At 40.2% G+C, this 23296-nt stretch overlaps 1 protein-coding gene across 1 annotated transcript in view; it reads right to left on the minus strand.

Moving 5' to 3' along the window:
- The window catches only part of WASL (WASP like actin nucleation promoting factor), an 81666-nt gene extending 58582 nt beyond the window's left edge, over window positions 1-23084 (minus strand). The window contains exon 1 of the mRNA XM_052638585.1: window positions 22678-23084. Within this exon, the coding sequence (XP_052494545.1) occupies window positions 22678-22794 (117 nt within the window). The 5' untranslated portion in view covers window positions 22795-23084. The remainder of the gene's footprint in view (window positions 1-22677) is intronic.
- Window positions 23085-23296: the final 212 nt, after the last annotated feature.

Genomic DNA, 23296 nt, shown 5'->3' on the forward strand with positions numbered 1-23296 from the left:
CACTGGAGTGGGTTGCCATTTCCTTCTCTAATGCATGAAAGTGAAAAGTGTAAGTGAAGTCATTCAGTCGTGTCCAACTCTTAGCGACCCCATGGACTGCAGCCCACCAGGCTCCTCCATCCATGGGATCTTCCAGGCAAGAGTACTGGAGTGGGTTGCCATTGCCTTCTCTGATAAACCTATTAGTATTAACTAAAATCCAAAACACTGCTCACATCAAATACTGGGGAGAACATGTAACAACAGAAACTGTCATTTATCCCCAATAGGAATACAAAATGCAAAAGCTTTGGAAGACAGTTTGGCAGTTTCTTATAAAGCTAAACACAGGTTTCCCACATGACACAGCCATCGTGTTTCCAGATATTTACCCAAGTCAACTGTATATGTACATCCACGCACAAACCAGCATGGATGTTTACGGCAGTTTTACTCACAACTACCAAAAACTGAAGCAATTGAGATTTCCTTTAGTAGGTGAAATGAATAAATAAACTGTGATACATCCACACTAAAATGAAATATTTTTAATCATTAAAAAGTAACAAGCTATTGAGTCATAAAAAGGCATGGAGGAATCTTAAATGCTAAATGAAAGAAACCAGTCTGTAAATACTACCTATTGCATGGTTCCAATTACATGACATTGTGGAAAAGGCAAAACTACAAAGTAGAGAAAAAAAAAATCAATGAATCTTAGAGTTTCAAAAGGAGAGATACACAGTGGAGCTTTTGGTATTTTGGGGGCATGCCATTCTATGTGGTATCACAATGGTGGGGATATGACAAGCATTTGTGAAAACCAAAATCTATAGATCTGTACAGATTTAAATCTCCTTGAACTACAGACATGAACTAATAATAATGCATCAATATTGGCTCATCAGTTTTAACAAATGTATCATACTAATGCAAGCCATTCATTACAGGACAAACTGGGGTGGGGAAAGGAAGACAGGGTATATGTAAATCCTTCAGACTTTCCAAACAATTTTTCTGTAAATCTAAAACTGCTGGAAAAAAAATAAAGTCTATTAATTTAAAAAAACAAAGAAGCTAATTATCTACTAGAAAGTGGTCTTTCAAAAATAATTTGGACCACTACCAAGAATAATCATAGTTGAGGAAACAGGAACAAAGAGAGGAACTACATGAATATTAATTGAAAATTTTTTTCAATGATAAGAATAAAAAAATTAGTATCTTCAGAAATATTTAGTCATTATTGCAAAAGGGGGTATGTTCTTAAAATGCAGCAACTAACAGTACAGTTCAGTCGCTCAATCGTGACTCTTTGCGACCGCATGAATCGCAGCACGCCAGGCCTCCCTGTCCATCACCATCTCCCGGAGTTCACTCAGACTCACGTCCATCGAGTCCGTGATGCCATCCAGCCATCTCATCCTCGGTCGTCCCCTTTTCCTCCTGCCCTCAATCCCTCCCAGCATCAGAGTCTTTTCCAATGAGTCAACTCTTCGCATGAGGTGCCCAAAGTGCTGGAGTTTCAGCTTTAGCATCATTCCTTCCAAAGAAATCCCAGGGTTGATCTCCTTCAGAATGGACTGATTGGATCTCCTTGCAGTCCAAGGGACTCTCAAGAGTCTACTCCAACACCACAGTTCAAAAGCATCAATTCTTCGGCGCTCAGCCTTCCTCACAGTCCAACTCTCAAATCCATACATGACCACAGGAAAAACCATAGCCTTGATTAGACGGACCTTAGTTGGCAAAGTAATGTCTCTGCTTTTGAATATACTATCTAGATTGGTCATAACTTTTCTTCCAAGGAGTAAGCGTCTTTAAATTTCATGGCTGCAATCACCATCTGCAGTGATTTTGGAGCCCCAAAAATAAAGTCTGACATTGTTTCCACTCTTTCCCCATCTATTTCCCAAGAAGTGATGGGACCAGATGCCATGATCTTCCTTTTCTGAATGTTGAGCTTTAAGCCAACTTTTTCACTCCCCTCTTTCACTTTTAGAGGCTTTTTAGCTCCTCTTCACTTTCTGCCATAAGGGTGGTGTCATCCACATATCTGAGGTTATTGATATTTCTCCCAGCAATCTTGATTCCAGCTTGTTGTTTCTTCCAGTCCAGCGTTTCTCATGATGTACTCTGCATAGAAGTTAAATAAGCAGGGTGACACTATACAGCCTTGACGTACTCCTTTTCCTATTTGGAACCAGTCTGTTGTTCCATGTCTGGTTCTAACTGTTGCTTCCTGACCTGCACACAGATTTCCCAAGAGGCAGGTTAGGTGGTCTGGTATTCCCATCTCTTGAAGAATTTTCCACAGTTTATTGTGATCCACACAGTCAAAGGCTTTGGCATAGTCAATAAAGCAGAAATAGATGTTTTCCTGGAACTTTCTTGCTTTTTCCATGATCCAGCGGATGTTGGCAATTTGATCTCTGGTTCCTCTGCCTTAGACACAGGAGGGCCTAGAGGAGCTATCCCACGTTGAAGGTCAGGAACGGTGGCGGTAAGGAGATACCCCTCATCCAAGGTAAGGAGCAGCAGCTGTGCTTTGCTGGAGCAGCCGTGAAGAGATACCCCACGCCCAAGGTAAGAGAAACCCAAGTAAGATGGTAGGTGTTGCAAGAGGGCATCAGAGGGCAGACACACTGAAACCATACTCACAGAAAACTAGTCAATCTAATCACACTAGGACCACAGCCTTGTCTAACTCAATGAAACCAAGCCACGCCTGCGGGTCAACCCAAGATGGGCGGGTCATGGTGGAGAGGTCTGACAGAATGTGGTCCACTGGAGAAGGGAATGGCAAGCCACTTCAGTACTCTTGCCTTGAGAACCCCATGAACAGTATGAAAAGGCAAAATGATAGGATACTGAAAGAGGAACTCCCCAGCTCAGTAGGTGCCCAATATGTTACTGGAGGTCAGTGGAGAAATAACTCCAGAAAGAATGAAGGGATGGAGCCAAAGCAAAAACAATACCCAGCCGTGGATGTGACTGGTGATAGAAGCAAGATCCGATGCTGTAAAGAGCAATATTGCATAGGAACCTGGAGTGTAAGGTCCATGAATCAAGGCAAATCGGAAGTGGTCAAACAAGAGATGGCAAGGGTGAATGTCAACATTCTAGGAATCAGTGAACTAAAATGGACTGGAGTGGGTGAATTTAACTCAGATGACCATTATATCTACTACTGCGTACAGGAATCCCTCAGAAGAAATGGAGTAGCCATCACGGTCAACAAAAGAGTCTGAAATGCAGTACTTGGATGCAATCTCAAAAATGACAGAATGATCTCTATCTCCAAGGCAAACAATTCAATATCACAGTTATCCAAGTCTATGCCCCAACCAGTAACACTGAAGAAACTGAAGTTGAACGGTTTTATGAAGACTTACAAGACCTTTTAGAACTAATACCCAAAAAAGATGTCCTTTTCATTATAGGGGACTGGAATGCAAAAGCAGGAAGTCCAGAAACACCTGGAGTAACAGGCAAATTTGGCCTTGGAATGAAGAATGAAGCAGGGCAAAGACTAATAGAGTTTTGCCAAGAAAATGCACTGGTCATAGCAAACACCCTCTTCCAACAACACAAGAAAAGACTCTACACATGGACATCACCAGATGGTCAACACCAAAATCAGACTGATTATATTCTTTGCAGCCAAAGATGGAGAAGCTCTATACAGTCAACAAAAACAAGACCAGGAGCTGACTGTGGCTCAGATCATGAACTCCTTATTACCAAATTCAGACTCAAATTGAAGAAAATAGGGAAAACTGCTAGACCATTCAGGTATGACCTAAATCAAATTCCTTATGATTATACAGTGGAAGTGGGAGATAGATTTAAGGGCCTAGATCTGATAGATAGAGTGCCTGATGAACTATGGACGGAGGTTTGTGACACTGTACAGCAGACAGGGATCAAGACCATCCCCATGGAAAAGAAATGCAAAATAGCAAAATGGCTGTCTGGGGAGGCCTTACAAATAGCTGTGAAAAGAAGAGAGGCGAAAAGCAAAGGAGAAAAGGAAAGATATAAGCATCTGAATGCAGAGTTCCAAAGAATAGCAAGAAGAGATAAGAAAGTCTCCTTCAGCGATCAATGCAAAGAAATAGAGGAAAACAACAGAATGGGAAAGACTAGAGATCTCTTTAAGAAAATTAGAGCTACCAAGGGAACATTTCATGCAAAGATGGGCTCGATAAAGGACAGAAATGGTATGGACCTAACAGAAGCAGAAGATATTAAGAAGAGGGGGCAAGAATATAGGGAAGAACTGTACAAAAAAGATCTTCACGACACAGAGAATAATGATGATGTGATCACTAATCTAGAGCCAGACATCTTGGAATGTGAAGTCAAGTGGGCCTTAGAAAGCATCACCACGAACAAAGCTAGTGGAGGTGATGGAATTCCAGTTGAGCTCTTTCAAATCCTGAAAGATGATGCTGTGAAAGTGCTGCACTCAATATGCCAGCAAATTTGGAAAACTCAGCAGTGGCCACAGGACTGGGAAAGGTCAGTTTTCATTCCAATCCCAAAGAAAGGCAATGCCAAAGAATGCTCAAACTACCGCACAATTGCACTCATCTCACATGCTAGTAAAGTAATGCTCAAAATCTCCAAGCCAGGCTTCAGCAATACGTGAACCATGAACTCCCTGATGTTCAAGCTGGTTTTAGAAAAGGCAGAGGAAACACCAACTAACACATACAGAGTATATTGATGGAAAATTAATAAATAACACCTTACAATTAAAATTCAAAGACAAATGGCACAGTATCTGGTATACAAAAAAAAACAAAAAAAAACTACCAAGCATGTGAAAAAGCAGAAAAATGTGATTCACAGTGAAGATAAGGATAAATCATGAAAAACTGATACAGATGTTAGAAATTATAGACAAGGACATTAAAACAGTTATCATAACTGTAATCTGTACATTAGCTAGAGCAAAGACAGAACATGTTAAGTACTTAGAAACATAGAATATACTTTTAAAAATCCAATTAAAACTCAGGAAATGAAAACCACAATATCTGAGAAGAAAAAGCCAACATTAAATGGTATTAACGGCAGATTAGACACTGTAGACAAGAGACCACTGACTTCACATAGCACTGGCTACTAACTCAAAGGAACAGTGAGAATGAGATGGAAAGAAAGAAAAATGAGCTCTACAATACTGAGGTCTACAGCAACTTCAAGCAGTTTACATGTGTCTAGTTTTTTTGAAGTTTAGCTTTTCTTTGGCGGGGGGAGTGGATATTGGGGGGAAAAAAGCCTGAAAAATTTCTAAACTTGATGTCAATTTATTAAAAATTCACATATCCAAGAAGTTTAAGAAATCCCAACATTATAAGAAAACTATAGCAAAAGCACATTATAATCAGAGTCCTTAAAACCAGTAATAAAGAGAAAAATCTTAAAAGTAATCAGAGAAAAAAAAGACATACTGTGTACAGAAGATTAAAGAAAATGACAACAGTAGAATTCCTGTCAGCAATAACTGCAAATCAGAAGACACTGGAGCAACATTTTATAGAAATTAAAAAAACCTACCAATGTAGAATTATGTATCCAGCGAAAACATCTTTCAAGATTCAGGGCAAAATATAGACTAGATGTTTTTCACTTCCCTGGTGGTATGAAGGATCAGAACCCAGTTGCCAATGCAAGCGTTTGATCCCTGGTCTAGGAAGACTCCACATGCCTGGCGCAGCTAAACCCACGCACCGCAACTACTGAAGCCCGCACACCCTAGAGGCAGTGAGCTGCAGCTACTGAAGCCGGTTAACCTAGAGCCTGTGCTCTGCAACAAGAGAAGCCACTGCAATGAGAATCCCGACCACAACTAGAGAGCGGCCCCCACTCTCTGCAACCACAGAAAGCCTGGGCACAGAAACAAACAGCACAACCGGAAGTTAAAGAAAGAAAGAAAGAAAGAAAATACTAAATAAAATTAAATTTAAAAATATAGATTTTTTTCAGAGGCACAAGGCTGTAAGAATTTATTAGCAGCAGACCTGTACAATAAGAGATGTTCGGGCGGGCGGTGGGGGCGGGGGGGGGGGGGGTGGAAAGTAGGGGAGACAGGGAGGGAGGGAAGGAGAGCAAGAGGGAAAAAATATTTGGACTTAAGAAAACTGACAGCAGAAAGAAATCTGAATCTATACAAAGCAATTAAAGATTACAGAAATGATAACAAGTGGATAAATACAAGACTTTCCCCCCCTTACTTTCAAATCACCTTTAAAAATATTTAAATCATTAGAGCAAAATAACAATGTATCATGGAATTGAAAGGTAAAATGTATGGCAACAATATAGCACAATGTCCTGAAGGGAAGAAATGGAACTGTGCAATTATATAAAGTTCTTTCAAAAGTGATAAAATATCCTTTGAACACAGACCACAGTAAGTTAAAGACATACACTGTAAGCCCTAAAGCAACTACAAAAACAAAAGTTACAAGAAACCAAAAAACGAGATTAAAAGAAAACTTAAAAACTACTAACTCAATCTAAAAAAAGGCAGAAAAAAGAGAAAATGAACAAAGACGATGTGAGACAAATAGAAAGCAAGCAGTAAGATGGTAGATTTTAAATCCAATCATATCAATAATGATTTAAATGTAAATGGTCTAAACATCCAAAGTAAGTATTACCAGACTGGTCTTCAAAAGAAAAACCTAACTATGTGCCACATATATGAAGCCTATTTTAAGTACACAGACACAAGAATATTAAAAATAATGCCAAAAAAGATTATAACACTAACTAAAAGAAAGCTTCAATAACAGTTGATTTCAGAAGAAAATATGTCAGAAACAATGGAGGTCATTTCATGATGATGGTCAATTCTTCAATAGGACATACCTGTTGTAATGTTTACCCTCATGATAAACAGGCTCAAAACAAATGAAGAGAAACTGATATAACTGCAAGGAGAAATTCATAACAATAATGGAAGAATTTAACAGCTTTCTCTCAAAACTGGTAGAGCAAGTAGACAGAAAATCAGTGAGAATAAAGAAGACTTAAACTATGCTACTGATCAACTTGATATTATTAACATTTGCTGAACACTCTACCATGGTGCTAGTGGTAAAGAACCCACCTGCCAATGCTGGAGAAGCTAAGACACACAGGTTCAATCCCTGGGCAGGGAAGATTCCCTGGGGAAGGGCACAGCAACCCACTCCAGTATTCTTGCTTAGAGAATTCCATGGAGAGAGGAGCCTTGCGGGCTACAGTCCCTAGGGTTGCAGAGTCAGACACAACTAAAGCAACTTAGCATGCACGCAACACGGCACCTAACAACAGTGAAATACATGTTATTTTCAAGTGCATGTGGAACATCAATTTAAACCATATTCTTACACATAAAAAGGATCCATAATATTTTCTAACATAATGGAATTAGGTTAGAAAAGAGTAGCAGAAGGATTGGAGAAGGCAATGGCACCCCACTCCAGTACCCTTGCCTGGAAAATCCCACGGATGGAGGAGCCTGGTAGGCTGCAGTCCATGGGGTCGCTAAGAGTTGGACACGACTGGGCGACTTCATTTTCACTTTTCACTTTCATGCATTGGAAAAGGAAATGGCAACCCACTCCAGTGTTCTTGCCTGGAGAATCCCAGGGACAGGGGAGCCTGGTGGGCTGCCGTCTATGGGGTCGCACAGAGACAACTGAAGCGACTTAGCAACAGCAAAAGGATATCTGGAAAATCCCTAAAACCTGAACACTAAATTGCATGCTTCTAGAAAACAGCAAGAGAAAATGTGTGGATCAAAGAAATGAAAAGGAAAATTAGAAAGTAATTTAAATTAAATGAAAATACAACATATCCAACACATGAGATGCCAGTAAAGCAGTATTTACAAGAAAATGTACAGTACTAAATATCCAAGTTAGAAAAAGGTCTCAAATCAATAACCTGAGTAGTTATCACCTTACAAAAGAAAGGCAATTTAAATTCAATGAAAACAGAAAAAAAAATCAGAACAGAAATCAATAAAAAACAAGAAAAACAGCAGAAATCAGTTAAACTAAATCCTGTTTTGTTAAGAAAATCAATAAAATTAACATACCTCTAGCCAGGCTAATTAAGAAAAAGAAAATTATATAATGTCTATTTATTTCCAAATAACACAGGAAAGAGAAAAGTGACTGGAGATATAAAGCAAACAAGACTAGCATGAGTTGATACCCATTATCCTATTTTATAATTTGCATATGTCTAAAAGTTTCTATAATAAAGATGGTTAAAAAAAGGGGCAAGAGATAAATTTATATGTATCTCATATAATAACAGACTCTTTACAGGTAAAGTGCAAACACGCATTCATACACATACCTACAAATAAAAGGGAAAGGAAAGAGACATGTCAAATCCTTGAGAGCTTTCGATGGAGACTAATTATATTAGGAGATGAGAAGTATACAAAGGCTATTTTACCTTTTAATTCCATATAGTCATTGTGTGCGTGTGTATTTTTTAACAATGAGTATAACTGGGGTCATTTTTGTACCTAAAATTGAAAAAAAAAATTGATGGCTAGTACACTTGATGTGGGGGCTTTCCAGGTGGCTCAGTGGTAAAGAATCTGCCTACCAACTTAGGGGCCACAGGGAACACAGGTTTGACCTGGGTCAGGCAGATCCCCTGGAGGAAGAAATGGTGACCCACTCCAGTATTTTTGCCTGGAAAATCCCCATGGGCAGAGAAGCCTCGTGGGCTTACAGTTCATGGAGTCAAAAAAAGTCAGACGCACCTGAGCGTGCACATACACACAATATGAAAATTATATAACTATGGAAGGAAATCAGGAAATTTTTAAAAAAAAGACTTGCTTTCCAATGGAAATCCTCACTAAGCCGATTTTTTCTAAATTAACTGACGAATCCAAAGCTATTTTAAAGCAAATATTTTTTGATGGGAGATGGGGTGGGAGGTAAAGTCGTGAAAAAAGTACCAAGTACACGCACATAATCACTTTGAATGCTAGTAAGGGTATGCAAAAAACCTTCAAGCTAGGCTTCAGGAGTACATGAACCAAGAACTTCCAGATGGACAAGCTGGGTTTAGAAAACGCAGAGGAACCAGAGATCAAATTGCCAACATTCACTGCATCACAGAAAAGTCAAGGGAATTCCAGAAAAAACATCTACTTCTGCTTCATTGACTACGCTAAAGTCTTTGACTGTGTGGATCACAACTGAAAAATTCTTAAACAGATGGGAATACCAGACCGCCTACCTCCTGAGAAACCTGTATGCAGGTCAAGAAGCAATAGTTAGAACCAGATATGGAACAACTGACTGGTTCAAAATTAGGAAAGCCTGTATATATCAAAAGAAATGCAAAAAAGCAAAATGGCTGTCTGGGGAGGACTTACAAATAACTGTGAAAAGAAGAGAAGCAAAAAGCAAAGGAGAAAAGGAAAGATATACCCATTTGAATGCAGAGTTCCAAAGAATACCAAGGAGAGATAAGAAAGCCTTCCTCAGCAAGCAATGCAAAGAAATAGAGGAAAACAATAGAACAGGGAAGACTATAGAGTTCTCTTCAAGAAAATTCGAGATACTAAGGGAACATTTCATGCAAACATGGGCTCAATAAAGGATAGAAATGGTATGGACCTAACAGAAGCAGAAGATATTAAGAAGAGGGAGCAAGAATACACAGAAGAACTGTACAAAAAAGATCTTCATGACTCTGATAATCACGATGGTGTGATCACTCACCCAGAGCCAGACATCCTGGAATGCGAAGTCAAGTGGACCTTAGGAAGTATCACTATGAACAAAGCTAGTGAAGGTGATGGAATTCCAGTGGAGCTATTTCAAATCGTAAAGGATGACGCTGTGAAAGTGCTGCACTCAATATGCCAGAAAATTTGGAAAACTCACCACTGGCCACAGGATTGGAAAAGGTCAGTTTTCATTCCAATTCCAAAGAAAAGCGATACCAAAGAATGTTCAAACTACCACACAATTGCACTCATCTCACACACTAGTAAAGTAATGCTCAAAATTCTCCAAGCCAGACTTCAGCAATACATGAACCATGAACTCCCTGATGTTCAAGCTGGTTTTAGAAAAGGCAGAGGAACCAGAGATCAAATTGCCAACATTTGCTGGATCATCAAAAAAGCAAAAGAGTTCCAGAAAAACATTTATTTCTCCTTTACTGACTATGCCAAAGCCTTTGACTGTGTGGATCACAATAAACTGTGGAAAATTCTTCAAGAGATGGGAATACCAGACCACCTGACCTGCCTCTTGAAAAACCTGTATGCAGGTCAGGAAGCAGCAGTTAGAACTGGACATGGAACAACAGACTGATTCCAAATAGGAAAAGGAGTATGTCAAGGCTGTATACTGACACCCTGCTTATTTAATTTATATGCAGAGCACATCATGAGAAACACTGGGCTGGAAGAAGCACAAGCTGGAATCAAGATTGCTGGGAGAAATATCAATAACCTCAGATATGCAGATGACACCACCCTTATGGCAGAAAGTGAAGAACTAAAGAGCCTCTTGATGAAAGTGAAAGAGGGGAGTGAAAAAGTTGGCTTAAAGCTCAACATTCAGAAAACAGAGATCATGGCATCTGGCCCCATCACTTCATGGGAAATAGATGGGGAAACAGTGGCTTTATTTTTTGGGCTCCAAAATCACCACAGATGGTGACTGCAGCCATGAAATTAAAGGACGCTTACTCCTTGGAAGAAAGTTATGACCAACCTAGTTCAGTTCAGTTGCTCAGTCATGTCTGACTCTTTGCAACCCCATGAACCACAGCACGCCAGGCCTCCCTGTCCATTACCAACTCCCAGAGTTCACTCGAACCCATGTCCATTGAGTCAGTGATGCCATCCAATCATCTCATCCTCTGTAGTCCCCTTTTCCTCCTGCCCTCAGTCTTTCCCAGCATCAGGGTCTTTTCAAATGACCAACCTATACAGCATATGAAAAAACAGACATTACTTTGTCAACAAAGGTCAGCTGGTCAAGGCTATGGTTTTTCCAATAGTCATGTATGGATGTGACAGTTGGACTATAAAGAAAGCTGAGTGCTGAAGAATTGATGCTTTTGAAATGTGGTGTTGGAGAAGACTCTTGAGAGTCCCCTGGACTGCAAGGAGATCCAACCACTCTATTCTAAAGGAGATCAGTCCTGGGTGTTCATTGGCAGGACTGATGTTGAAGCTGAAACTCCAATACTCTGGCCACCTGAGGCAAAGAGCTGACTCATCTGAAAAGACCCTGATGCTGGGAAAGATTAGGGCAGGAGGAGAAGGGGACGACAGAGTATGAGATGGTGAGATGGCATCACTGATTCAATAGACATGAGTCTGGGTAAACTTCAGGAGTTGGTGATGGACAGGGAGGTCTGGCATGCTGTGGTTCATGGGGTCACAAAGAGTCGGACACAACTGAGCGACTGAACTGTTTATGTGAAGGCTGTATATGTCACCCTGCTTATTTAACGTCTATGCAGAGTACATCATAGGAAATTCTGGATGAATAACAAGCTGGAATCCAGATGGCCAGGAGAAACATCAACAACCTCATACAGCAGATAATTCTACTCTAACGGCAGAAAGTAAAGAGGAACTAAAGAGCTTCTTGATGAAGGTGAAAGAAAGTGAAAAAGCTGGCCTGAAACTCAACATTCATGAATCTAAGATCATGGCATCTGGTCACATCACTTCATAGCAAATAGAAAAGTGGAAGCAGTGACAGATTTTATTTTCTTGGGCTCCAAAATCACTGCAGACGATAACTGTAACCATGAAATTAAGACGCTTGCTTCTCGGAAGAAAAGCTATGACAAATCTAAACACCATATTAAAAAGCAGAGACATTACTTTACCAACAAAGGTCCATCCAGTCAAAGCTATGATTTTTCCAGTGGTCACATACAGATGTGAGAGTTGGACAATAAAGAAGGCTGAAAGCCAAAGCACAGATGCTTTCAAAATGTAGTGCTGGAGAAGACTCTTGAGAGTTCTTTGGACTGAAAGGAGATCAAACCAGTCAATCCTAAAGGAAATCAGTCCTGAATATTCACTGGAAGGACTGATGCTGAAACTGAAGCTGCAATACATTGGCCACCTGATGCGAAGACCTGACTCACTGGAAAAGACCCTAATGCTTGGGAAAGATTGAGTGCAGGAAGAGTAGAGGATGGCAGAGAATGAGACAGTTAAGATAGCATCACTGACTCGGGATATGAATCTGAGCAAACTCAGGGAGACAGTAAAGGACAGGGAAGCGTGTTGTGTTGCAGTTCATGGGGCTGCAAAGAATCAGAAATGACTTAGTGACTGAAGAACAACATAGGCACATAAAACAGCTAGAAAATATTGACAAGGAGAGTAACGAGGGACTTGTATGCTGTGCTTAGTCGCTTAGTTGTATCTAACTCTTTGAGTGACCCATGGACTGTAGCCACCTGGCTCCTCTCTCCATGGAGATTCTCCAGGCAAGAATACTGGAGTGGGTTGCCATGCCCTTCTCCAGGGGATCTTCCAATCCAGGGATCAAATCCAGGTCTCCCACAGTACAGGCAGATTCTTTACCGTCTGCGTCACCAGTGAAGCCCAATGAGGGACTTAAAACTAATCAAACTGTATCATCGTTATAAAGCTATACTAACTAAAAATTCTATACACTGACAAGAAAATTAAAAAAAAAAAAGAATGCAGAAATGGAGCTAAGTACATCTGATAATGTGGTAAATTACTGGGATAGCATTTCAAATAGGTATGGAAAAATGAACTGCTCAATAAGTAGCATTGTGGCCATTTGTATTATAAAAATGTAATACTAGATTTCTACGACTCTTGTTTTCCAAAGTCACTTCCAGAAAGATCAAAGATAATAGGTATAAAATAAAACAATAGATGTACTAGGAAAATGTGAGTATATATTCTTGTAATTCTGAACTAAGCCAGTATTAAATAAAAACTTGATACACTTGAAAGACTATCACATTTAACTACACAATATTAAAAACCTATGCGATGACCAACAATATTTCTGTCAAAAAATAAAATGATGACTGCTGAAAAATATTGTACTATAAAATTACTATTCCTAAATAGTTCTCAGGTCACTAAAAAAAGCAAATAATTCAACAGAAAAACAGTCTAAAGACAATAACAGCTAATTACAGAAGAAATATAAATGACCAACAGACTCAAAAAGACAACTTCTTCAGAAACTACGAATCAAACAATGCGGTTTTTTTTCCACCAGTGAAATGGTCAAATGCAAAAAATACTTTAAACTCTAATGTTGATGTGACTAGACAGTTTCATAGTAACTGTTTTGGAAGACAATTCAGCAGTATCCGTTACTATTTTTTAATGCTCATGCTCTCTGACTTCATTTCTTAGAGTTTACTCTATAGAAATACCTGGAAAGGATACACAGAAATAATATTTGAATCTTCATTACAACACTGTTTTCAAAGGCAGAAGCTTGGAAAGTAAAAATACAGTTTGAGTTGAACTGTGTGTCTCCCTAAAAAAATACACTGATATACTAACCCTAACCCCTGTTTATCTGTGAACATGACCATATATCAAAAGAGATTTTTCAGGGCTGACACTAGTCCAATAACTGGTTTCCTTACACAAAAAGAAGACAGAGAAACAGACAAGTAGAGAACAAAAAGAGGATCCTCTGATGATTACACAGGTAGAGACTGGAGTGATCAAAGTATAAGCCAAAGAATATAAAGAGTGGTCAGCAGATGCCGGAAGCTAGGAGATGGATGGGACAGATCTTCTCTCAGGGCTGCCAAAAGGAACCAATCCTGCCAACACCTTGACTTTGGACTTCTAGCCTCTAAAAATGTGAAAGATTAAATTTGTTTTTTAAGCCACACAGTTTGTGGTATCCTGTTACACAAGCCCTAGAAAACTGTCACAGAGGTTAGTAAGCTGTAAGGAATACATGAAATATATGATGCAGTAATTAAAAGGGTGTAGCCAATATAAATGAGCACGGCAATATCTTAAAAATACAAAATATAAGTGAAAAAGTTAACCTGCAGAATACCATTTTCTGGTAATTTATAAAGAAAGCATCTTTCTTCCCTTTAAACTCCTTACTGAAATTGATCAAATGCTGGTCAAGTCAAATATGGGCTAGACTGCATACCTCTTTATCTTCACAGGCACTGACACCTTCACAGATCTACTTCCACTCCTAAGGCCTCGATAATAAGCATTACACAAAGGATTCCAACAGCTCTAATCCTACAATTTCTACTATCGAGCCATTTCCACAAGGAGGTTCCGTTGTCATCTTGAATTCACTTTCTGATTCACTCAGTGTATTCCTACATGCAGCCACTACCAGTCAGTCCAGGATCACTGCCCATGAAATCTAGTTCCATTCCAAAGCTTTGGAATCAGAAACCCCATCATGACAAAGTAGGAAAAATCACTGTGAGTGATAGGTGGTATCTGCCATGAGAACTAAGGCCAAGTATTTACTCATCCTTTTTCTGTTCTAGATGTCACTACAATTCAGGTTCCTTAGCCAGGCCAGGTCTGGTCTGCTAAGATAATGAATAAGAAAATATTTAGTAAACGTTAACGCTTAGGAACTTCCCTGGTGGCTAAGCAGTAAAGAATACACCTGCAATGTAAGAGACACGGGTTTGATGCCTGGGTTGGGAAGATCCCCTGGAGAAGGAAATGGCAACTCACTCCACTATTCTTTCCTGTGAGATCCCAAGGATATAGGAGCCCGGCAGGCTACAATCCATGGGATCGCAAGAGTCAGACAAGACTTAGCGACTAAATCACAACCAGAAAGTATTACTCAAGTATTCTTAGTATGAATAAGAATTTCCAGTTTTTCCCATTTCGAGATACTTCCTTTCTTGACACTGAGTCAAAATCTTTGTGACTTCTTCCTTTATATGTTCAGTTATGTGTTCAGTCGCTCAGTCGTGTCCGACTCTTTGTGGCCCCATGGACTGTAGCCCTCCAGGCTCCTCTGTCCATGGAACATCCCAGGCAAGAATACTGGAGCAAGTTGCCATTTCCTCCTCCAGGGGACCTTCCCGACCCAAGGATCAATCCCACATCTCTTCTGTCTCCTGCACTGGCAGGCGGATTCGTTGGGACTGTGCCACCTGGGGAGCATGACTTCTCCCTACTTAGGAACTAAAGCTCAATCCCTAGGTCTGACATTCAAGGTCTTCTCTAAAATCTGGCTGCAATCTATCCTTCGAACTTATCATTCAGTATCTCCTTAAGCAAATACCATTCTCAATTCTAGCCAAGCCAGTCTATTCAGTATTTTCAAATACTCCCTGCAAATTTTCTACTCCACAGTTGCTCACATTTCCCTACACTTGAACTGAGTGGCTTCCTGTACTGACATAAATTCTACAGGCCACTCAAGACATCATGCTCAAGCCCCACAGTGATGTATTAAAACTCACAGTGATATACCTACTTCTTCTAATATTCAAAACTTTACACTGGCTTGCAAAACTATCTTTAGGTGCATAATTTTTGTCTTCCCTGACTACTTAGTAAAGAACTAAGAGGTAAGGACTACATCTTCCTTACCCTTTTCATGTATTCCAAGTACTGAGGCAAGTCCTTGATTCTTGATTATGATGCTATTTTATTAATAAAAATAGAGGAAATCATTTGATTAGCTTCATGCACTGCATACAAATCAATCAGCTCCTTTACTACTATGAAATTTCTTAGGTATTTCAGTACAGAGAGAGAATTTCACTTAAATTTATTTTGGAACCAAACAAATGATAAACAACCTCACTTCTACTTTAACACTTAAAAATACTAGATACTTTTAGCTTCTCCAAGTTTAACATAAAAGTTTTAACTTTAAAACACTTCATTGTCCTAAAGTTACTGCGTATCTGTTTGATGATCATTTTTTTAAGGCATTTTATTTTCCCAGATGTCTTCTGTGTTTCTCTTTGTTTCAATTTACCTGGTCTTTAATGAGTACTCCTTTTATAGAGACAGATTTCTATAGCAATCTTCAGGTCAAGTAAAAAATAAGTTAAAAAGCAAAATCACCATGGCAGACAAACTGAGGAGCCGAGGACACTGAAAACAATTAAACTATTATAACAGACAGTCATACCATACTGAAATATGAAGTTACTCCAAAACTTTCATTGGATTCTATTTTCTAAAGAGAACTTTTTTAGATCCACCTCCTCCACGTTACACCAGTTATTTGGTCTCTTAAAGAAAAAAAAAGTCATAAATTCCTTTATAACACATCATAAAGTGAAACTGGTGTTTTCTAATAATTTTACTCTCTTATATTAACACTATAATGATGTAACCCTCTATTACTTCCAAGAAGACTGATGTAGATACAATAAATAAAAACAGAATACATTTTTGTTACACTAGATTTATGAATATAGTCAAATACTCCAAACATTTTCTAATCAGTAAATAACATTTAACACTTAAAAAATAGCAGATCATTCAGTCACATGGCAGTAAGAATTTTATTTATGTTAGCAATATATATTAGTCTGGACAAGACTGTATGAACTTGTTTTGCTTCTAGAATCTTTACAGTGATATTAATAATGCTGAGTTCTAATCTGCTAGATCAAAGCTATGACTCTCAGAATATTTACAGTGAAACTGAACTCTTACCTGCTCTTATAAACCTCAACTTTTAGTCTCCCTAAAATAACCAAGTCAGTTCACTATAACTATTGCGTCTAACACTTAAAAACTAAAAACTGAAAGAAAAAAAAGCAAATTATTTTTAACCTTAGATAATAAGCAATAAAGAGTAATATCAAACTATCATATCACTAATACAGTGTCATGTAAGTAATCAGGTTCTAGATGGAATTGGTTGACAAAATATTGGAATTGGTAACTCCATCTTAATTAAAAGGCATACTTATACTAATATAAAAATACCTTGCACTTAAAATAAACAATAATAATTCAAAGTTAAGAGCTGATTATTCCATTACTAATGCTGATTAATTCTGTTAACCCTGGTCTTTCTGAGGTTAAAATGCCTATTAAATTGTGATGCTAAAGAAAAAGTGAGTTAGAAATGGGAATCTGCAATGAAATGGATGATCTACCTTGCACTTAGATATATATTATCTTTGTCTCCACTGTGCAAAACAGAAATATGCCAAGGTTAACAGAAGGGCTGATCTTTCTCTGCTAGAGTCCCTGGCAACTAGAATATTTAGAGTGGTAGAACATTAAAGGTGGAAAGACTGTGGTGTGTTCTGTCCAACCACTCAGTTTCAGATCAGGAAAGTGGTCAGAAAAGTTAGGAAGATGGAGATTCTTGTCCACATTCATAATTAATCAGTGGCAGAGTGTGGACTAAAACTCAGGAACTCCTCTTATACAAGTATCCCCTCTTCCCTTTCCGGTCAGCAACCAGAAGGGCTAAGGTTACCCAGAAATTCGCCAAATAGATTTGTTCCAGCTGCTGCTTAACTCTTATTTACATACTCTATAATGTACTGACTTTCAGCCAAAATGTTAGTATTAACTTACCTAAATCAAAACAAAAGTAATATACAGTTCAAGATTTTACTGTAAAACCACCCTGCCAGTAACAAGAAATCTAAACCAAGCAGTCAACAGTATTAATGACAACATTCTTTCACATGCTTCTCTAAATTCCCAAAACACTTTATAAGTGGCAGGCATTCTAACTGCTTTACACACATCATTGAAATCTCTGATAATCGTTGGCTAAGTTCATTTTACAAATATAGACACCAAGGCTTATACTTGTGAAGAAGTCTGCCTATACTACAGAGCTAAGATAAACCCAGATCTGCTGGATTCTTCTAAATCTCCTGTGCTTACAGCCTATCCTGTATGAAATTCACTTTTGTATTCACCTTTTTCCCTCTTCATTAGCTTAGGTTGTCTTCCTGTCTTTGTCTCTTCCAAATCCAAATCCCATGAATTTTAACCTTTTCCCTCCTAACATAAAACTCAAGGTGAAATATAGTCCCAGAACTAACTTCCCTCCGGGACTGCCTCAATTTAGGCCTTCATCAAGACAAGATCTCTCTAGGCACCTCTCCCTCTAAACCTATTTACGAATTTAGAACAGAAACAAAGTTAACTGTTGGACAGCTACTGCTACCAACCATACTAGTTAAGCAGAAGAATTAAACCGCTTTATTCTCCTAATAAATGAAGACCAAAGTCCAGATACCATGCGCATTAGAAACTGAAGGTTTTAACAACCTGATCAAGCAATGAGAAATACTGAATGAACTAAGGAGTATACAAGCTAACTATTTTAATTTTGCAATCAAGAAGTATGCAGTGATCTATATGCTGGTTATTATCAAAATTATGTAAGACTGTAGATGTAAAGTCTAATCTCACAGAATTACATACAGGGTGAGAAAAAAAAACACAAAAATTAAAAGACTATAATAAGCAAGTTAAAGCAAGTGCTAAGGAACTAAAAATAAATACATAAATAAACATTAAAATTAGTTAATTAAAATTTCTTAAATATCACTAAACCTTGAAAACAAACCAAGTGAATATGCAGGGAATGGGAGCAGTCAATAACATTTCTAACCCCAATCCAAATGGGAGATGGTTGCTGAGAGATAGTATAGGTTTTGTTTTTTCCCCAATTCTTAATATTGTCCTCGAATAAGGAACATATATACATATTTACCTCTTCTTGGCCAGATGGCTATACTCTTTATAGAAAATAATGAATCACATGACAGGAAAGGCAAAAGAACTAACAAAACAAGACCTAATGATCTTGTGTTTAACCCTTCTTAATAGTTCTAAGAAAATACTAACAGCTATGAACTGCACCAGAACTATTAACTTTATGTAAAAGTATATTAACATATATTTATATATTTACATATGGCTTTAAATGAAACCTCAGCTTTCTCAAAATCTATTTTTAAAAACTGTGGTAAAACTACAGATTTACTGAAGAGTCACATCCTCCATGAAAACAATCAGCAACTTAGAGTTTCACTAACATCTAGGCATATTTACACAGTGACATACGCATGTTTCTACATACTTTTTCTGCTGATTGTTTCATACGTGCCTCTTCCCCAGTTTCCTCCTCTCATGCCCTCTAAGGGGGATGAAATTCTATTGGGAGTCTTTTTGTCCTTGACCCCACCAGCACTGGTTTAATTCATACCCTCATCATATTTCATGGAGCTTACTGTAAACATGTATCTGACCTCCTTTGCCTCCAATCCTTCTATAGTGACTCCACCTTCCTCCTCGAACTTTAAAAGTCAAATCTGATCTTGTGGTATACCACTAATCAGTGCAATACTTCCTCAACTGCATCTCTCTTACATCCACATCTATGAAATAAGCATTGTTATTTTAAGGGGATGAGAAATGGCATCCTGAAAGAGCTCAACTTAATTTAATCATAACTCAGAGAATATGGGCCAAAAATTGAGGGAAAACCTATTAACATTTCCAACGTGCTTCAGATCACCCTATCAGAAAACTGTGAATTTCAGCAGGGATTCTCAAACTGTGATGTAACTTAGTCTCTATTAAGCTTGCTAAAAACAGAAATGCCCAAGTTCCACCTCAGACCAACGAATCTGAATATTATTTAGGAATCTGACCTAGCCATACACATTTGTAATAATCTCCCAATGATTCCAACACATATGTAAACCTGAGAACCCTTCTTGCTCCATAACATACTATCAGTAGGTCCCCTGACTTCCCAAGCTGTTTCATACTTCTCACAACCTGGGGGGAGCAGCTGACCCTCCGAATTTCTAGATATGAAGGACTGACTGACAGGGACTTGAGCATTCAGTGACGACTCTACTTTCTAGTCTTAAATATTCAAGTACTGACCATTCTAAAATGCTTTTACTCATCCTCTCTTGTGATCTCCTAAACCTTTATAAAAATAACAACATCCACACATTTATGCACAGTCCTTCTGATACACACAACCACCCAATGAGATGTATCCCTATTCTAGAAATGAGAAAACCAATTCTAGGACACGGGGCTTAAGAAACTTATCCAAATTGACACTACGAATTTAAACCCCGGACTGCTGATTACAAACCCAGGATATTTCCCATTGTAACATGCAGTGTCTTACCAGTAACTGTGAAGTACTGATATACTTAGCAGTTTACACATTAGTTTCTTTCTCTAGATTCAGTAAGCTGAGGGTACACATCAACTCTGATTTTGACCTTGACAATTAGCTGTGTGTGTGTGATAGTTGCTTAGTTGTGTCTGACTCTTTGCAACCCCATAGACTGTAGCCACCAGGCCCCTCTGTCCATAGGGCTCTCTAGGCAAGAACACTGGAATGGGTTGCCATTTCCTTCTCCAAAAGGAACTATAGAAAGGAAGTGAAGTCGCCCAGTTGTGTCCGACTCTTTGCTACTCAATACTAATTTGCTGAGTGGAAGAAGGAATAAAACTCCTTGAGAGCTACGACTATAACTACTCCAGCTTCATTTTCTTGATAATTCTTAGAGCTCTGAATGCACTTCTTGCTTAACAAATTTGGTCTGACCTGTAAATCTCACTGCATGATTTTTTTTTTAATGAGATAAAATATTTCAATAATGTACAAAATACTGCATGGTCAGCAAAGGGGGGGAGGGGAACTGTTCCAGAAATTAAGATCTCATTCTTTACTGTCTAATAATTGGAGACTTCAAATATTAATCTTTGCAACCATTTCATACAACAAGAGCAGGTAACTCCAACAGTGTGGTTCTAAATGACAGAAATCCATTCTTTATCTATCGCTGTATTCTTACATGTCTGTCATTTCTTTGACACCAGCAAACATTATAGGAAATGCAGAGCAATTAGTCAGTATGCTTGTGTATAAATGTAATGTCCCTCCCTGCCTAATGTGTCTGGTATGTAACACATAGTACAACTACTTCCTTTTCTGAGACAGATTATATAACATAAGTAGTGTACCAGAAAATTTTTTTAAAAAACTTTTCATTTGCAGATAATGTCACATTCAAATGGCTGGAGATTTTCCTAAATTGAAAATATGCACAAATTAGGGCTGCTTTAAGAATCCTTAATTGTATCAGCTTCTGGTGAAAAAAAAAAAAAGTCATTATTTCTTTAACATTACTTTTAAATAAATAACAAGTAAGAAAAAAACTTCTAAAACAACATGATGTAGTGGAAAGTACAACACAACAGGCATCAGGAGTCCTGCTTTTCTAGTTCCGGTTACATTACTAAATTGCTGTGAGACAGAGGGCTCACAGGCTCAGTTATCTTGTTTGTTTAAAAAGTGAGTGGGGAGAGTGAAGAGGGGGCTTGACTGTCTTCAAAGCTGTTTTCCCAAATCCTGATTCTAAGGCACCTTTTTTATTCTAATCAGGTGTAACTTTTGAAATATGAAACACATCTGCACGTAACATAATGATTCAATCTCCTACCAGGTGGAACAGGATACAAAGGGTAAACTCCTAGAAAGTTAACAATTAATCTAGTAACGTCCCAGAACTTGTCTAATCCTAACTTCTTAAACAAGCAGGTGCAGTCTGGGTGACACATTTAACATTAGAAGGAAAGCTGTAAAAGGTACAGCTCTGTTGACATTTCCCTCGGTGGTTCCGGGGTGCCAGTGGCAGACTCTGCAGGTGTTAACCAGTAAAGTGGGGAGAAAGGGAACTGAACAGCGTTTCAACAATCTGAACCACAGCTCAACTCGGCCACCCCAGTAAGATGCAGGCTGACAAGGTCTACCCCACAGAGCACAACCTCCCCACCCCCAGAAGCGCCAGCAGCCAATGTAATGAATGCTTCCGTCAACAACACATTCCCCTTCCCACAGCAGAGCAGCTGGCTCCAACCAGCCATCTGGAGTTGGAACAGGCCGCACAGCACCGACCTAAGACCCATTCTCAGATCCCAAAAGGCCAAGAACTGCTGGAGATCGCGGTTCCCCTGAGCTTGGTTCTGGGAGAGCAGCATCTCCGACCAATGCAAACAAACAACAACAAAAACAGTGGAGAGGAGAGAAACCAGGCCTGAGCGAGACTGCTGGAGAAATAAACCTCGTTTCTCTGCAGTAGGGAGCAGCAGCATTACCTGCTCCCCGTTCTAAACCGATGGACTCGACTTCATTCCTTCCTGAGATCCTCAAGGGAGAATAAAAGACGACCTTACGGCCCGATTCATTCATATCTGAGTTTCGGTCCCCGACCCACACCCACTCCTGAAACCAATGGCATTGTGAAGCAAAGTACCCCCACATCGGGGTCGTAGGAGGAGAAGCGAGAGCCAGTCCAGGAGCCCAGTTACTACGATCAAGCAGCTCCTATAAAAAGATCCCCGCAAGGCCTGACAGTAAAGTCTGAACCAGCAGCAGAGGCACGGACCCGGGTCCAAGCGAGCAGGGCTCCAGAACAGGCCTGCGGACCTGACACTTCCCTGCTCCCCGGGCAGGTCCGAGAGGCGGCCTCCGGCCCGCACTGCCCGCACCCAGGGAGCCGGGTCAGAGAAAGGCCTGGCCAGCAGTCCGATTCTCCCCGCGCCGCTCCCGCCTCCTTCCCCACTCCCACCTCCCGGCGCTCCCTCCCGGGCCCGGGAGGCTAAGGTCGGGGGCGGCGATGCGGGTCTCAGCCACTGACCACACATTTCTTGCCGAGGAAGGTGAAGAGGGACTCGTTCTCCTGCGGGGTGAGCAGCAGGGACCCCACGTTGGTGACCCTCCGCGGCGGCGGCGGCTGCTGCTGGCCGGAGCTCATGGTTTCGCCGGCGGGGTAGGGAGGCCAGGGCCGTCTCCTCCGGCGAGTGGGCGAGCGCTCGTTCCCCTTCTGGGTGACAGGGGCGGGAGGAGGGGAATCAGAGGCGTAGCATCTCGCAGCTCCTCCGGCGCAGGGAGGAGGCCACGGAAGGAGGAGCCGACGGCGGGCCGCTGTGAGAAAGGGAAGCTCCCCGTTCCCGCCGGGGTAGGCTCTGGCCGGATGGTCGTTGTCCTCGCACTCCGGCGACTGCGCTAAACTCCCAACTCCTCCCCCAACCTTCCTTCGGCGGCAGTGGCGGCGGCGGCGGCGGCGGCGGCAACGGCCTCACAATCCAACATGGCAGCGGGGTACGGGCGAGACCACAGGACGCGAGACGCGGGGGAGCGCGCCGGAAACGCGCGGCTGCGGGCCGGGCCCGGGAGGAACCCCACCTCCCCACGCCGCGCCTGGCTTCGCCTCGCCGGCCCGAGGCCACGCCCACTTCCGGCTGAGGCGCGGGCTA

Source organism: Budorcas taxicolor, chromosome 4, assembly GCF_023091745.1.
Source record: "Budorcas taxicolor isolate Tak-1 chromosome 4, Takin1.1, whole genome shotgun sequence".
Taxonomy (NCBI): Eukaryota; Metazoa; Chordata; class Mammalia; order Artiodactyla; family Bovidae; genus Budorcas; species Budorcas taxicolor.